The 18358-nt window shown below is 37.5% G+C and overlaps 1 protein-coding gene across 1 annotated transcript in view; it reads right to left on the bottom strand.

The window, feature by feature from the left end:
• LOC126484845 (myosin-VIIa-like) overlaps window positions 1–18358 on the bottom strand; it is a 406864-nt gene that overhangs the window by 86694 nt on the left and 301812 nt on the right. Inside the window, exons 29-30 of the mRNA XM_050108441.1 lie at window positions 17448–17560; window positions 5186–5444 (exon numbers count right to left, since the gene is read on the bottom strand). Of these exons, the coding sequence (XP_049964398.1) occupies window positions 5186–5444; window positions 17448–17560 (372 nt within the window). The remainder of the gene's footprint in view (window positions 1–5185; window positions 5445–17447; window positions 17561–18358) is intronic.

Consider the following 18358-nt stretch of genomic DNA (forward strand, 5'->3'; position numbering starts at 1 on the left):
ATCAATTCAAACATGTTTTTAAAAGTATTAAACTATGAGTTTATTTTTTCACAGCTATTCTTCTTGTCCTTGGAAAGTGCTTCATGGTAATATTTAAGGAATATAAGATATCATTTCAAAATTTTAAACCTGTCAAAATTGATATTTGTCAAATTTAACATGACAGCTTAAAAATGTAAGGACATGTTAGCTCATTGGCACACATCACAATATAGAGACTTCATTGGCTGTCATTCTATCATTCTTTCTCTTTCAAGTACACACTCATGCATGAACAATAATGCAGACACCTAAATATACCCATCCACAGTGACAATGACTATTTCAGTAGTTGGTCAGGCCAAACAATGACTCATATACAGACAGCATCATCACAGTGATTGGTGGGTGGGCTTTGTTGGTGGATGAATGGGAGCATGTGTAAAAGAGAGGAATCTCAAAATCTCATAAAGTAGCTATACTGTAAAATCATATCTATGAGCCACACATAAACATAATGCAGGTTAATGGTTAAGTCATACTTGAAATCACATTGTGTTTGCTGTCACTCGCATGTCAGCACTGAGAGTTCTGACAACTGTTGGAAGTAGCCACTTGTTGTTCTAAGTTAATGAAGATGTGTGGTTTGTGTTTTGTATTGGTTTGGAAAAAGAAATGTTGTACTTATGTAAATAGTGCAATTTTTTATTTATATCTGTGAAGAGTTACCTCTGAAGTTGTAAAAACAGAAACTTAATCATCTTGTAAAGAAATGCTGCAAACTTTAGCTTGGATGTAAGGTTGGGAACCAAGGTAAAAGGATCAGACCACTTGTGAATTTTGATGTTCCCATGATTTGGAGGGAACCAATGAACAACACAAAGAACTGCTATTTTTGTCAGAAAAAACACACAGAATCACAATGAAAACACGGAAAACTGTGCAATATTTTAATTTATCATCTGCTATAAAGGTTGTATGTCACAGTGAAGAATTGCTGATACCAGTTTCTCTAGAGAATTTGACAGCAAGTGAAGATCAATACAATGACAAACACACAGAAAATAACAAAGAAGATATGCAGACCTGTCGAACATTTCAAGGCCACTGTGAATCATATAAGTCATACTTTTTGTCTCAGAGGAATTTCAACAACACTATTTGTGATTTAAATTTGTTGAAGCAAAAGGCTCAGCTTTTAGCTTAATGATTAAAAGGATGGAATCTTCTTCTTTGCAATACAGAAATGAGTGGTTATCATGACCACAAAGCTGTTTTTTTCTGAATGTTGTTGTTGTGGTCTTCAGTCCTGAGACTGGTTTGATGCAGCTCTCCATGCTACTCTATCCTGTGCAAAATTCTTCATCTCCAAGTACCTACTGCAACCTACATCCGTCTGAATCTGTTTAGTGTATTCATCTCTTGGTATCCCTCTACGATTTTTACCCTACACCCTGCCCTCCAACACTAAATTGGTGATCCGTTGATGCCTCAGAATATGTCCTACCAACCGATCCCTTCTTCTAGTCAAGTTGTGCCACAAACTTCTCTTCTCCCCAATCCTATTCAATACCTCCTCATTAGTTATATGATCTACCCATATAATCTTCAGCATTCTTCTGTAGCACCACATTTTGAAAGCTTATATTCTCTTCTTGTCCAAATTAGTTATCGTCCATGTTTCACTTCCATACATGGCTACGCTGCATACAAATACTTTCAGAAACGACTTCCTGACACTTAAATCTATACTCGATGTTAACAAATTTCTCTTCTTCAGAAGTGCTTTCCTTGCCATTGCCAGTCTACATTTGATATCCTCTCTACTTCGACAATCATCAGTTATTTTGCTCCCCAAATAGCAAAACTCCTTTACTACTTTAAGTGCCTCATTTCCTAATCTAATTCCCTCAGCATCACCCGACTTAATTCGACTACATTCCATTATCCTCGTTTTGCATTTGTTGATGTTCATCTTATACTCTCCTTTCATGACACTGTCCATTCTGTTCAACTGCTCTTCCAAGTCCTTTGCTGTCTCTGCCAGAATTACAATGTCATCTGCGAACCTCAAAGTTTTTATATCTTCTCCATGGATTTTAATACCTACTCCGAATTTTTCTTTTGTTTCCTTCACTGCTTGCTCAGTATAGAGATTGAATAACATCGGGGATAGGCTACAACCCTGTCACACTCCCTTCCCAACCACTGCTTCCCTTTCGTGCCCCTCGACTCTTATAACTGCCATCTGGTTTCTGTACAAATTGTAAATAGCCTTTCGCTCCCTGTATTTTACACCTGCCACCTTTAGAATTTGAAAGAGAGTATTCCAGTCAACATTGTCAAAAGCTTTCTCTAAGTCTACAAATGCCAGAAACATAGGTTTGCCTTTTCTTAATCTAGCTTCTAAAATAAGTCGTAGGGTCAGTATTGCCTCATGTGTTCCAATATTTCTACGGAATCCAAACTAATCTTCCCCAAGGTCAGCTTCTACCAGTTTTTCCATTTGCCTGTAAAGAATACGCGTTAGTATTTTGCATCCATGACTTATTAAACTGATTGTTCGGTAATTTTCACATCTGTCAGCACCTGCTTTCTTTGGGATTGGAATTATTATATTCTTCTTGAAGTCTGAGGGTATTTCAACTGTCTCATACATCGTGCTCACCAGATGGTAGAGTTTTGTCAAGACTGGCTGTCCCAAGGCCGTCAGTAGTTCCAATGGAATGTTGTCTACTCCCGGGGCCTTGTTTCGACTCAGGTCTTTCAGTGCTCTGTCAAACTCTTCACGCAGTATCGTATCTCCCATTTCATCTTCATCCACATCCTCTTCCATTTCCATAATATTGTCCTAAAGTACATTGCCCTTGTATAGGCCCTCTATATACTCCCTCCACCTTTCTGTTTTCCCTTCTTTGCTTAGAACTGGGTTTCCATCTGAGCTCTTGATATTCATACAAGTGGTTCTCTTTTCTCCAAAGGTCTCTTTAATTTTCCTGTAGGCAGTATCTATCTTACCCCTAGTGAGATAACCCTCTACATCCTTACATTTGTCCTCTAGCCATCCCTGCTTAGCCATTTTGCACTTCCTGTCGATCTCGTTTTTGAGATGTTTGTATTCCTTTTTGCCTGCTTCATTTACTGCATTTTTATATTTTCTCCTTTCATCAATTAAATTCAGTATTTCTCCTGTTACCCAAGGATTTCTATTAGCCCTCATCTTTTTACCTACTAGGTCCTCTGCTGCCTTCACTACTTCATCTCTCAAAGCTACCCATTCTTCTTCTACTGTATTTCTTTCCCCCATTCCTGTCAATTGTTCCCTTACGCTCTCCCTGAAACTCTGTACAATCTCTGGTTCTTTCAGTTTATCCAGGTCCCATCTCCTTATATTCCCACCTTTTTGCAGTTTCTTCAGTTTTAATCTACAGTTCTTAACCAATAGATTGTGATCAGAGTCCACATCTGCCACTGGAAATGTTTAATTTAAATGTTTAATTTAAAAATGTTTAATTTAATGTTTAAAAATGTTTAATTTAAAATCTGGTTCCTTAATCTCTCTCTTACCATTATATAATCTATCTGAAACCTTTTAGTATCTCCAGGGTTCTTCCATGTATACAACCTTCTTTCATGATTCTTGAACCAAGTGTTAGCTATGATTATGTTGTGCTCTGTGCAAAATTCTATCAGGCGGCTTCCTCTTTCATTTCTTAGCCCCAATCCATATTCACCTACTACGTTTCCTTCTCTCCCTTTTCCTACTACTGAATTCCAGTCACCCATGACTATTGAATTTTCATCTCCCTTCACTATCTGAATAATTTCTTTTATTTCATCATACATTTCTTCAATTTCTTCGTCATCTGCAGAGCTAGTTGGCATATAAACTTGTACTACTGAAGTAGGCATGGGCTTCGTGTCTATCTTGGCCACAATAATGCGTTCAATATGCTGTTTGTAGTAGCTTACCTGCACTCCTATTGTTTTATTCATTATTAAACCGACTCCTGCATTACCCCTATTTGATTTTGTATTTATAACCCTGTATTCACCTGACCAGAAGTCTTGTTCCTCCTGCCACCGAACTTCACTAATTCCCACTATATCTAACTTTAACCTATCCATTTCCCTTTTTAAATTTTCTAACCTACCTGCCTGATTCTGAATATTTCTACAAAAAAGGTGGCATGGCACTCCTCTTGTTGACCCCATAATTGTGTATCTACCTACATAGATCAATAAATTGGGCCTAGTTAAAAACCTTGTGAAAGCCATGGACAAAACTTCACATGAATTCATGTACTTGTGAGAGATGTTTCCAACAATTACTGAAGTGAAAGGAAAGGAGGACATTTTTGCAAGACAGAAAATTATAGAATTAATGCCTCATGAATATTTGCTTAATTTGCTGAGTGATGTTGAAAGAGTGGTGTGGCTATCTTTCACAAGCATCTGTGCAAACATTTTAGGCAACTGTAAAACAGAGAGCTATCACAAGATTGTACAAGAGCTACTGGGATAATACTAACATACGGTATGCAGCATATCACTTAAACTACATTTATTGAATAATCATCTGCAGTTTTCTTGGAAAATCTTAGTAGTGTTAGTGACGAACATGGATAACAGTTCCACCAGGTCATTTCTCAAATGGGAAAGTGTTACAAAGGCAAATGAAGTACCTCAAGGTTGTCTCACTACTGCTGGCCCTTATGAAGTGATGTTCCTGAAGCAATTATCAAAGAAAACCATGAAATAAATGTTTCTAGATACGATTCTTCTTCACTTTTTATAACTCTTATATTACTCATTTAATTACTCATTTATTACATTCTTTAGTGTACCTACAGATTTTTTGCTATTTGCATTTGAAAGTGTTTTTGTGGGAGAATGTTATTTTGCCAGATACATAGGCTGCTGCAAGCATTTGTAAAAACCATTATTACATGAAAATTGAGGCTGGTTCAGAAATTATGAAATAAGATCTGGATTCAGGGGCAATTTATCTTCCAGAATCAGTGTGTATCATTCTCAAAACTGATTTTTTAAAGAGTTTTATTGTGCAGTATACCAAATTGATGGAATTTTACATCTGGAAACCCAGTGATAATACACTGAGTGACTAGCTAAATGACCAGAATGTGGAGTACTTAAAGTTACATAAAAAATGAAATTTAACTATCATTTGATGTAATATACTTACATATTTCAATGCACAGCTAAATATTTTGTCTGTGAATTCACTTCCATTGTGGGGTCTTTTGCTTGGTTGATCACCCATGTATTTGAGAATATTTGTGAAAGCTATGCATGCAGTATTGGACAGGTCACTGTTGTCAGCCACCTTCTTCAGCAACGCTAGCTTGATAGGCTCTCTGGTGTGGCGCCACAATTCCTCAATACCAACTCTGCGAGCTTCCTTAAGTGTTTGACCTTTTGGTGGTGCCACACTTTGACTTTCCCTGTGGAAAGATACTCTGTATTACAGTATTATACTTATTGTAACTAAGTCAGTTGTGATGGTGTTGATAAGTCGATTTTCTTTCAGAACCCAAATAACAAACCCACAGATAAGAAAGGAGGCTACTTAAAAAAGCAATCATATACTAATAATCATAATACCATAATTACTCAGCCACCAGGGTCTATTGAACTACTTTTTAATACATATTCAATAATTGCTTCACTTACAGAAGTCAATGAAATAAATAAAAATGTAATTATATATCTAAAAACAAAGACGATGTGACTTACCAAATGAAAGTGCTGGCAGGTCGACAGACACACAAACAAACACAAACATACACACAAAATTCAAGCTTTCGCAACAAACTGTTGCCTCATCAGGAAAGAGGGAAGGAGAGGGAAAGACGAAAGGATGTGGGTTTTAAGGGAGAGGGTAAGGAGTCATTCCAATCCCGGGAGCGGAAAGACTTACCTTAGGGGGAAAAAAGGACGGGTATACACTCGCACACACACACATATCCATCCACACATATACGTGTCTGTATATGTGTGGATGGATATGTGTGTGTGTGCGAGTGTATACCCGTCCTTTTTTCCCCCTAAGGTAAGTCTTTCCGCTCCCGGGATTGGAATGACTCCTTACCCTCTCCCTTAAAACCCACATCCTTTCGTCTTTCCCTCTCCTTCCCTCTTTCCTGATGAGGCAACAGTTTGTTGCGAAAGCTTGAATTTTGTGTGTATGTTTGTGTTTGTTTGTGTGTCTGTCGACCTGCCAGCACTTTCATTTGGTAAGTCACATCATCTTTGTTTTTAGATATATATTTCCTACGTGGAATGTTTCCCTCTATTATAACCATATAAAAATGTAATTATTTAGTTAACAGGTTTCCAGCTTACAAGGTCATCATAATTTTCCACCAAACATATATTTACAAAGGAACATTGTTTATTTGGCCCACATTAATCCAACTTTCCAGTTATCTGGATTTATTTTTTTGTTCCCTTCTACAATCAAAGGACCAAGGTGTACTGAAGAACATCAAACATGTACACACAAGATTTTATTTACTTTTTATTTATTTATTTATTTGGTCCTGTTGATTACATATTATACAGCCAGTGTACAAGTAATATAGGACAAGTCAACTGATGCAATTACAGTAGTACATTAACATTTATACATCACATTGCACAGACATTGGTTTATTTTACAAGAACAATTATCTGCATGCAGTATTAAAGCCTGCATTATGCCAAAAACAGTTTAAGTGATTGTTTAAAATAGTAGAATAAGTGACAGTGCATATTTTTATGCTACTGACATATATAAGGCAGTAAATTTTCTTCATGGTCATGGTTTGAATGAATACAAGTTTTAACTGCATTCCTTAAGAAGAGGTTTAAGTGAATGCTCAAGAGAGTGGGATACGTGGGAGTTCACATTTTCTCATAATGAAACAGATAAATTTACATTTTATCACCACGTTTTCAGTTAAACTACAAGTAACAGCATCACACTTTATCTTTAAGGGACTGTTTTTCTTAGGCAGTTTCCCCCACTCTTGTAAATCATAACTCATTCATTTTATAGAAAGTTTGTTCGATGAGAAATATTTTAGTTTCCTTTTGAAAACCTGTACATTATTTATTTCCTTTTTCATATTGATGGGGTGCTTATTGAAGACCTTTATACCTGACTCAGTAACTCCCCTATGTACTTCAGTGAGAGATGCAGAGCCTTGAATATTTTTCACCTGTCTTGTGTCATGGTTGTGGATGTCACAATTTTTCTGAAACAGTTCCCTGTTGTTGGCTACAAATAACATCAGCGAGTATATATACTGACCTGTGATGGTAAGTATCCTGAGAGATTTGAAGAGACCTCTGCAAGATGTCCCATTAGGGACCCCACATATTAGCCTCACTGCTCTTTTTTGTATTCTGAAGACTTTTTCAACACCTGCAGCATTTCCCCAGAAGATTATGCCATAAGAGAGAACCGAATGGAAATATGCAAAGTATGACAACAACATTATTTCTCTGTCTACTAACTGATGGAGAGCTCTTAGTGCAAAGCACGATGAGCTAAGTTTCTTGACCAGCTGATCAATTTGTTCTCTCCATCTTAGGTGACTGTCTATCTGGATACCTAGGAATTTTGTATGTGTGGTTTCATTAATTTTGTGATTGTTAACATGTATTTCAGAAGCTTTATTTTTTTTATTTTTTGTCAGAAACTGTATCATATTGGTTTTTGAAATATTTAAGGTTAGGCTATTTGCAGTGAACCATTTATATACTTGAGTAGAGACTGTCATGGCTGTATCCTGCATTGTTGAGTTGGGTCCTTTTACGAGGATACTTGTATCATCAGCAAACCTTACTATTTTTGCTCTGTTGTTAATTGTGATTGGTAGATCATTAATGTAGATCAGGAAAATTAATGGCCCAAAAATTGAGCCCTGTGGGACTCCATACTTTATATTTCCCTGTCTGATGTTAATGCTGTTCCTGTCCCCCTTAAGACAACCCTTTGCTTCCTATTCTGTAAGTGTGATTCTAACCAAGACAAAGATTTGTCTTTAATGCCATAATGTGGAAGCTTTTTTAAGAGTGTGTTGTGATCTATACAATCAAATGCCTTGGCAAGGTCACAAAATATCCCCACTGGATACCTTTTGTAATTTAGATCACCTATAATTTCATGTGTTAGGTTAAATATAGCTCTGTCTGTGGAGGAGCCCTTACGAAAGCCGAACTGTGTAGGAGGCAGTAAGCCATTTTGTGTAGTGTGACTACAAATCCTATCATACACTATTCTCTCAAATACCTTTGAGAATACTGGCAGCAGGGAGATGTGCTGATAGTTGGATATTTCATCCCTTGCTCCACTTTTGTGGATTGGCATCACTACTGCATGTTTTAACTGGGAACACACCAGTTTCCATAGATTGGTTGCACAAATAGCACAATATATAACTTATTAAGTCTGCACATGATTTTAGAATCCTACTTGATATGCCATTGTATCCACAGGAATCTGAGTTTTTGAGTAATTTTATAGTTTTTTCAATTTCTTTAGGTGTTGTACTTCTGAAATGAAGTGCTACTTTAGATGTTATTTGCATGTGGTTAAGTAGTTCAATAGCATCTGTGTGAGCCTGCTTATTATGGTTCACTGATTTTTCAGCTACAGAGAGAAAAAAATTGTTGAAATCTGAGGCTGCAGCTTTGTGTTTATTATTGTCAGGTTTTATGTTCCTATTTGTCTCACTTTTTATGATGTGCCATATGGTTTTTATTTTATTGTTTGAATTGCTAATTTTTTTCGCATAGTGCAACTGTTTGGCCTTCTTGATTACACTTGTTAGAATTTTGCAGTATTTCTTGTAATGTAGCTTTACTGCTGGGTCTGTACTAGTCCTCTGTTGTACATTCGGATCTCTCTTTTTGTTACATGATATTTTTATGCCAGTAGTTAGCTATTCTTTCCTTTTACTACAGGTTTGTTTGATTTTGATCTGTCTTTGGGGGAAAGAAGCTTCAAAATGTTTAAGGAATAAGTTCAGGAATGAGTTGAACTTCTTATTCACTGTGTCAGCCTGGTATAGTTCCTCCCATTGTTCATGGCATAAAATATTTCTGAACAAGCAAGTAGATTCAGCATTTATTGATTTAACATGTTTAACTTGGTTACAATGGCCACGTGTTGTTTTCTGCTGGCAAGTTTTAGGGTTGTCATTTGACCGTCGTGATCAGACAGACCATTTGTTACTGCCCGTGTCATCACTTCATTGTAATTTGTGGGATCTAGGAACAGATTATCAATCAGATAGCTTCAGGATAAATTAATTGAGCAAGAGGGAGAAGTTGGTGTGATGTCTGTATTGAAATTGGTAAATATCAAAGATGTGATTTTTATGATTGCATATTCTTGGGATCAAGTTACGGAACTACCGATTCTGAAGTCATGGAAAACAGTACGGAGTGCACATTGTCATTTCACTTCTGAAGTTTGTGAAGTTGTCAACTCCCCTGAATTCCTGATTGTTCAAGTGTAGGTGATAGTGATGTAGATGACTGGTTGCACAGCGGCAGTGATGCTAGATACAGCATGATAACCGATGATGAAATTTCTATTGCCGCTTGTTGTACTACGGAGAACGACAGTTACAGTGAAGTGGACAATGCAAGTGGTGTTTCAAGGGAAGAAATAATGCATGATGTGGTGGCAATGGCACACCAAGAAAAACTAATGGTTTGTCTAGAATGTCAGCTAGAAATAGCTCCAGCTACTGAAACATCTACACAGTCCTGCTACTTCAAACACTACCGAAGCTTGAAACAGAAGAAACTTACACTCTATTTCAGTAAATAAACGTGAATACACCACAGTAGCTATAGAGTTTAAGGGCAAAAGGTTTGCATATTTGCAGCACACATTAGAATTATTGAATTTAGTAGACTCTTTCCAGATTATGTGGATTTTTGATAATCTGGATCGTGTCCAGTTTCACCTAATCTGGATAAACAAGGTTCTTCAATATAGATAAAAGTTTGTGTTCAAGAACTACAATATCTAAGAAATAGAATTCAGCACTAAATACATAATTTAAAGAAACAGTTAGAAGATGAAATTGAAACAGAAGTAGAATTGAGAAAATAATGGTGGAGATGATCTGACAAATGTACTGCCATAAGAGGGAAGGATAAAGCCTCTCTCATCAGCAGTAACTATAAATATTTTAACTCCAACTGCAAGGATAGCTGTTCCTGAAGTGAAACTACAACAGAAAAAAAACACAGAAAAAGACTACCAACCACATGAGAGTAACAGGCACAGAAAATGACACAAGTCTATCAAATGGAATCAGTGCTCTCTTCATCCAGCAAAATAAAAGAAAGTTTGGTTGAAAATTGGTACAAATGTGACAGATTGGTCTAATAATATATTTCAAAATGCTATGCAGAAAAATGTGAGTTTTCCAGGCCACACACCTCAGGTTCTGTTGGTGACAGAAAAGTAGATTTGAGTGTACTGAATAGCCATGGGGCTAGGAAACATTTGTATACCCAACAGAAGGATCATCTTACTGTAGCTATCCTACAGTAGGCTTACAGGGTCAAAGTTTGAATACGATACATTTCCTCCAGCTTAGGCAAATAGAGGAAATCAGTTGGTTCTTTTTGCATGAAATGTGGTCTGTGGTGCCCCTTAAGAGGCCTATGATTTAGTTTATGGGTGGTTTCTGAGAAAATCCAAAAAAGTGTTTTTCACCACTTTTTTCCATCAGCACTGGATATCTAAATAAATAACAGCAGCAAAGTGCTCAAATTATAATAACATATTCTCCAGGCATTTACGTAGAAGTGCCATCTACCCATTTTCAAAAATTTTGATCTGTTATCAAAAAACATCCCAAAAAAATGATTTTTGGGTACCAAAACCAAGCTGTGGATTCCAAGACAGCTATGTTTATTTTTATCATATATGTTCCTAAGATCCCAATCACAAGCAACTTTGAACATTTTCATGATACCTTTATCTGTTCCCAAGATACAGAGGCCCAGAGCTACCCTAGTTGCACACATAAAATCCAGTGTGAGGTGAAACAGTTTATAAATAGACACAGCACAGAGATAGTGTCTCCATTATCATCAGAAGGGTTATGAGAAGTCCATGTTGCAGAACTGAAGCCCATGCAAAATTTTTGTGTACTTAAAATCTGGTCTGATGTGTAAAATTAGTTTTGTGTTATTTCAATTCCATGAAAGTAAATTACCATTTTACTGACCCATAAAGTTCTTTTCATACACCTGACATGTGCAGCTGCAGCAGGGAAAAGAAGAGAACTGTGGAAAAATGCTCCTACTGGAGCACAGAAAATGTGAATATTCTTCTGTTTAAAAGACACTGAAAGAAAAGTGGGGTACCAGCTGCCTCATTCTACCTACCTCAGCACCTTTAAAAATTTTCCCAAAAATTTTGGCATGAAAATGTATTACCACTTCGTATATGCTGACAGAGGAGACAGCAGCACTGGGAAAGAGATGGCAAAGTAATAAATACTGGAAGACAGTAGACAGTGGCTGTGATATAGAAAAACAACAAAGTAATAAATACTGGAAGACAGTACACAGTGCTAGTGATATAGAAAGAGCAAAGGAGACAATGATGGTGTGAGAGAAAGAGGGACAAATTAGCCGTGGAACACAGTTGACAATGACAGAACGTGCTAGGAAAAGTGTGAAGGAGATAGTACCAGTGGCAGAGGAATAAAGAGAAGGAGAAAGAGGAAATGGGTGAGAGCCAGTGACAGAGAGACGGAGCCTATGAAAACAACAATGAGGACAGTGTGACAGTGACAGTGACAGTGAGGAGTGGTAGAAGCAGTGGGAAGGAATGGATGAGATAGTAGCAGTAAGAGACAGTGTTAGTGAGAGGAGACAGTAGTAGCAGGACAGAACAAAGGAGACTGTGTGAGCTGAATGAGTGAGTGAGAATGTGCAAGTGGGAGTGGGAGTGAATGAGTACAAGTGGCTTACAGCGATGGACTAGTAGGTGTCGATGGACCAGTGGATGTGAGCGAGCTACAGTTAGGGGTGCTCATGGGATTGAGAGATGGGTTTCATGTAACGTGAATATGTTTGCAAGCCAAAATTTTGGGGAAAATTTTTAATGGTGCTCAGGATGGTAAAACGAGGCAGCTGATGCCCCAATTTTCAGTCAGAGTCTTTTAAACAGGAGTATATTCCCCTTTTTTGTGCTCCAATTGGTGTATTTTTCCACTGATTATACTATTCATTAATTGTGTTGGAGTATCTGTATAACTCAAACTATATAGATAAAATTTCCTTTTTCCTTCTCATCCCATATGGTAAGCCTCCCCTGGCCCACCGTTCTGGGTGACTTTCCCAAAATCTACCCCTTTTCCTAGACCTCTCAAATTCTTTTCCTTCACCTTTCTTCCTTTTCCTTCAACTCTTCTGCCTGAAGCAGGAGCCACTGGCTCTGAAAGCTTGCCAATCACAACAGTCTTTTCTGTGTGTGTTCTGCCACTGCTTGGTGAGTAGATTTTTTATCTATCCAATCAAATAACTTTATCAAACTATAAAGAGTTGTGTGTGCCCCTTCAAACATAATTTTACATTGAATCAGTCATGAAGTGGAGCCAAAGATAACTAATGACTAAATAATTAGTTGGTGGTCATGCCATACAGCATAATATTCAGTAGCCGCATCAAAGTTGGTACATGACATTCATCTGGCAGTCTTGGAACAGTAAATACCAATTTTATGACTTAAATAGAAAGTGGCCTGTCTTTCTTCCACAGAGATATGATGCAAAGGGTCGACAGATGGACAAGGCTATTACAAGGGTGTGATGGGCTGCTGAATATCACTGTGGGAGGGAGGGAATAATGAAGGAGTTACACTTCTCCTTTCAGAGCACCATTCACAAGGTGAACTGCCACTACGAAACAGTAGCCAAGAGTCAACTGGAGCACTTTGATGTTTGATGAACACGCCCCCCCCCCCCCCCCCCCCCTCCCTCCGCTACCCACCCAGCCTCTCCTTGGCAACAGCTCCTTTAAATTGTGCAGTTGATTCTGCCCCGTTAGTAATGATTGAAACTTGGCATTCAGGTTGCACAATGTAGGGAAGTTTAAAATTTGTCACTGTGTTGACCACCCATCTTACACCAGCAAAATGTGTGTTATTCTCCAAATATAGGTGGTTTTGAAAGCCCATGCCACAGTACAGGTCTACATTGACTCTACAACCAGATTTGGAAGTGAAACAAGCAGCTCCATGTTTTCATGGGCTTACATGAAGCTGTTTGGTCTTTTTGCCATATTGCACACAAGTCAATTAAATAGTGCTGAAGTCAGTAGACGAAAACTGATGCACACCATACATGAGAAGTACCTGGAGAGATATGTTGGAGAAAACTGACTGACAGTTTCTGAAAAATGTTTTCCTTCATTTGCAGAAATCCAGGTAAAAGTAGAATCCAAGTATTCTATCCAGCTGATCAATTTCCTGGAATTTCTGAATATGGGTTTACACTTCATAATATTTCCCCTTAACTATCATTCAGTATCATCAACCAGTGTCATTTCAAGTATTTATGGCTAGATAAACACAATGATACATGCAATCAACAATGACGTAGATTTATATCTAGTATAAGATAAGAGTAAATCATTGTTTGGAAGCATCCTAGCCAACAGTTGTTACAGTTTGTTGTTGAAAACATCATCTCCAGAAGGCTTGGTATCATGGACCAAGAATCACAAATCACCACAATATTCATCCTTGAAACATGACAGCTTACTACAATGTTGAGGCTATCCTGCAACTATGCTACTTGATTAAAAGTATTTGGATGCTTGTCAGTGAACATTAATATGGGGTGTGTCCATCCTTTGCCTTTCTTACAACGACATCTTGAACTCTTCTGGGGACACTTTTAACAATGTGTCAGAATGCCTATGGAAGAATCACAGCCCATTTCTCCTCAAAAGCTGAAATAACTGCATTTACGTTAGGATTCTGTGTGTGTGTATTGCGTTCAGGTCGGGATTCTGTATAAGTGTGTGTGTGTGTGTGTGTGTGTGTGTGTGTGTGTGTGTGTGTGTCTATGATTTTTACTCTCCATGCTGCCCTCCAATACTAAATTGGTGATCCCTTGATGCCTCAGAACATATCCTACCAACTGATCCCTTCTTCTAGTCAAGTTGTGCCACAAATTCCTCTTTTCCTCAATTCTATTCAGCACTTTCTTATTAGTTATGTGATCTACCTATCTAATCTTCAGCATTCTTCTGTAGCACCACATTTTGAAAGCTCCTAGTCTCTTCTTGTCTAAACTATTTATCGTCCATGTTTCACTTCCATACACGGCTACATTTCACACAAATACTTCCAGAAAAGACTTCCTGACACTTAAATCTATACTTGAAGTTAACAAATTTCTATTCTCCAGAAATGGTTTCTTTAACATAGCCAGTCTACATTTTATATCCTCTCTATTTTGATCATCATCAGTTATTTTTCTCCCAAAATAGCAAAACTCATCTACTACTTTAAGTGTCTCATTTCCTAATCTAACTCCCTCAGCATCACCTGATTTAATTTGACTACATTCCATTATTCTTGTTTTGCTTTTGTTGATGTTCATCTTATATCATCCTTTCAAGACACTGTCCATTCCGTTCAACTGCTCTTCCAAGTCCTTTGCTGTCTCTGACAGAATTACAATGTCATTGGCAAACCTCAAAGGTTTTATTTCTTCTCCATGAATTTTAATTCCTACTCCATATTTTTCTTTTGTTTCCTTTACTGCTTGCTCAATATACAGATTGAATAATTGCCACAGTATAAAACATAATTCATTACTCCAAACCATTTGTTTCCAGTCATCCACCGCCCAGTGGCATTGCTCTTTACACCACCATAAGTATCAGTTAGGACTGACTACACAGGAATGTGTGGCTGATGATGAGCTGCTCAACCATTGTACCACATTCTTTTAAACTCCCTACATACAGTCACTGTGCTACCTGGACTTCCGGCAGCGTCCTTGTGCTGATTTCAAGGTACTTTTTACAGTTACCCTCCTCAATGGTCAATCATACTGATCCATCATACATGAAGTCTGCCCTTTTTTGGTACAGCTGTGGTAGTTCCTTCGCATTTGCAACTTCACAATCACATCACCAAAAGTCAAATTAGGTAGCTTTAGAAGGGCTGTGAAATGACCCTGATGCAGTTGTTACACAGTTGACAACCAATGACTTGCCCATATTTGAAGTCATGGAGAAGGAGGAGGAGGAGGAGATTAGTGTTTAACGTTCCATCAACAATGAGGTCATTTGAGACAGAGCACAAGCTCAGATTAGGGATGGATGGGGGAGGAACTTCGCTGTGCCATTTCGAAGGAATAAAGTCACTGAGCTTTTGTATTCTGTACTTATTGCTTATCTAGTGACAACACAATACTCCCCACCTACTTCTATACTGGCAGGTCTGCCTCTTGTGACATCTACTGGTCAATTCCACATTACATAAGGATGTCCACTTAAGCATGGTAAAAGAACTACACCATCTAGTCAAAAGTATGATCAATACTGTAGTTGTCCTACCATGCTTGATCTCATTTGGCCAAAGTTACAGTAATGCAGCAACACAAAAACTGACCTCATTCAACTGTCATACTGAAGGCAGCATTGCAAGGTGTACATTATATCCTTGGTGGAAGATATTTCATATAAAACTGAATGTGCTCTGCAAAATGTACCTGGAAATGTGTGGAGTGATTCAAGCAGCCTAAAATGGATTAGTAGCACCAAACACACTAAAAACCCATAGAAATACTTGACATGAGGCATGATCAGCTGTTACTAAATACAAGTAGGGGCACTTTTTACTAAAATCAGCCAACTGGCAATGAATTGTGCAAAACTGTTGTTAACCAACCAGTGAAAATTTAATCATTTCACATTATTGATTTCCTTCTAATCCTCCTCCTCCTCCTAAAATTTCCCTCAATATGGGGGTATTTTTCTGTGTCCATGCATACATTTATTTGTTGATTTCAGGCAGTAAATTTATAAGTTATTTGTTATATTTCATCTAATTGCTACTTCAGCAACTCAGTGTTCACAAATATCTCAGGAATTTTGCAATATAAACTACCTGACAAAAATAGTGAAGCATCCAGAAGGGGAGGAGGAAACATAAGGAAACTTTACAGATTGAGAGGGTATGTGATGTTTTCACAGTGATTATAATACGAAATTTATAAAGAACTTGGCAGTAAGAGCCTATTTAACAGTATGACGTCACACACAATCTAGCCTGGATGCATGCACTGATTCAGTTGGGGTGTGTGTTACAAAGCCATTATATTCTCTCTTGAGCCAAGCTGGCCCACAATTGTTGTAAATGGCCCTTGATTTTCTAGATACTGGCACTGGGATGGAGTTGTCATCTGGCATCATCCCATGCATGTTCTATCAGCAACAGATCTACGGGTCTTATTGGCCATCATAAAACACACAGTTCATAGATGTATGTTTCATGTACGGATGAGTATTGCCTTGTTGGAATAAGGCAACATGATACTGTCACATGAGAACACAGGATGTCTGTCACATACTGTTGTGCCAGCAGACTTATCTCAATCACTATTCATTGTGACCGTAAGTACTACCCAACAGCTCCTGACACCAGAATACCAGGAATAACACTGCTGCACCTCTCCAAAACATTGGAAGAATGGGAACTCTTCTAGGACAGTGCCATACTCATAAAAATGGCCATATGGGGTAGTGCAGAATGAGTATGCCTGCCCTCACATTTCCATGCAGTCCAATATCCGGTCACTGTTACATCCAAATGCTCCACAAGTCCTTATATTGCACAACTCAGCTAGCTGGGCATATGAAGATCCACAGTAAGGCCCTTTTCAATCTCTGTCAGGTGCTGATAATACTGTCTCTCATGAATAGTGGCATCTCCATGCCCTTCCATATCCTACCAGGCCTGGTACAGACATTAGACACAAAAAACACTAATCCACTCTGATGGCCATTCTACCTGTCACAGAGAATTGCAACTTCAATCAATTACATTCCCTCTGATGACGTGTATGTGTACGAAGTTATGTTGATGCCTGACCATTTCGTCAGGCATTGTGTAGACTAATATCTATGTTCACATATACAGCTTTTTCTCTATTTTGTTAGATTATATCTGTGATAGTGATGGAGCTACAAATAGTTCTTGTTTCTCACATTGTATATACTACATATTTATCATGAGACAATATACATTTAAATAAACTTATATAAATGAAGGAAATAAAATGCACTGACATATCAGTAAATGTGCACAGAATTTTTCTTTATGTATTAAACTTCTGGAAGACAATTTGTTTTTCATTATTCCATATGCTTGGTCTAGTCTATTGCAAAAAAATTGGTCACCATACCTGAAATGATCTTTTGCGAACTCTTTCAGCACATACATGCGCTGACGAGTAACTGTATTAATCCGAAACTGTTGCTCTTTCATTCGCAGAACGGGATCTTTCTCAAATATAGCCTGTCCTCATAAAAAAAAAAAAAAAAAAAAAAAAAAAAAAAAAAAAAAAAAAAAAAAAAAAAAATATATATAATAATAATAATAATAATAAAATTAAGGACTCTATGTTAGTAACAAAATATTTTCAAAACATGACATGCATATCAGTGACATTAAGGAACAATTCAAACATAATTAATGTTAGTTGTAAACTTTGTTCATATTATTAAAAACAGAATTGTTAGTAACATAGGAAACTGAAGTAGCTCAGAAAAGGTGAGGCTGACACTAAACGGAATACCCAAGAGATGCTTTCACAGTTGTTATTAGTGAGTCTAGATGGTATATTACATGAAAACATAGATTTTGTCTTTTGAACAGCATACTGTTAGAGTAGAATAAAAGAAAAGGAATGTGTGGAAAAGTGTAATAGAAAATGAAGAATCACTAAGAAGCAAGGTGATTGGAGATATTTCTAATATTTGGTTTACGTCAGATATGCCTTTAGTTCCATGGATCCACAGTGAAGAGATCACCAATAATATGGAATATGTCATGAAATAACAAAGAAAGGTAAAGTTGTCATCAACATGAAGACTGGTTTGAACAATACAGTGGTTTACTAGGCATTCTTCAACTGAAAGTTGTATGTCAGTGTGTTCCCCAACTCTTGATCTAACTTACCCAGGCAATTATAGGGGGACCTGCAGCTTACGGTAATGTGGGCTCTGAACCATTGCAATTTGACATTGTTGATTAACAAAAATTGTCAGAGATGAAAGTGGCAGATAAAAATCCCAGGACTGATAGGGGCTCAAT

This window comes from Schistocerca serialis, chromosome 6, assembly GCF_023864345.2.
Source record: "Schistocerca serialis cubense isolate TAMUIC-IGC-003099 chromosome 6, iqSchSeri2.2, whole genome shotgun sequence".
Classification (NCBI taxonomy): Eukaryota; Metazoa; Arthropoda; class Insecta; order Orthoptera; family Acrididae; genus Schistocerca; species Schistocerca serialis.